The sequence below is a fragment of the Eimeria mitis genome, genomic scaffold (genome assembly GCF_000499745.2).
Source record: "Eimeria mitis Houghton genomic scaffold, Emh_scaff6159, whole genome shotgun sequence".
Lineage (NCBI taxonomy): Eukaryota > Apicomplexa > Conoidasida > Eucoccidiorida > Eimeriidae > Eimeria > Eimeria mitis.
The window spans coordinates 3024-3266 of NW_013574364.1; the positions used below are offsets into that span (position 1 = coordinate 3024).

General features: G+C 53.5%; 1 protein-coding gene across 1 annotated transcript in view; it reads right to left on the reverse strand.

The window, feature by feature from the left end:
* EMH_0086290 (uncharacterized protein) overlaps window positions 1-220 on the reverse strand; it is a gene marked incomplete at both ends in the record, with an annotated part of 1672 nt that extends 1452 nt beyond the window's left edge. Inside the window, one exon of the mRNA XM_013501012.1 lies at window positions 207-220. Within this exon, the coding sequence (XP_013356466.1) occupies window positions 207-220 (14 nt within the window). The remainder of the gene's footprint in view (window positions 1-206) is intronic.
* Between the last annotated feature and the right edge of the window lie 23 nt (window positions 221-243).

Here is a 243-nt window from a genome sequence, read left to right on the forward strand (position 1 = left end):
ATTGCCATATGAGCGTCTCATTGCTTCTATAGCGACAGCAGCAAATGCTGCTGCTAAAGCAACTGCAGCAGCAACAACAACAGCAGCAGATACTGCTCCCGCAGCAGCAGCAGCAACAGCAGCAGCAGATGCTGCTGCTGCAGCAGCAACAGCAGCAGCAGCAGCAGCAGCCCGAGTTAATCTGCTGCAGGAGCAGCAGCACTCACTCAGCTGCTTGCATTGCTTTATAGCCTTCAACACCTT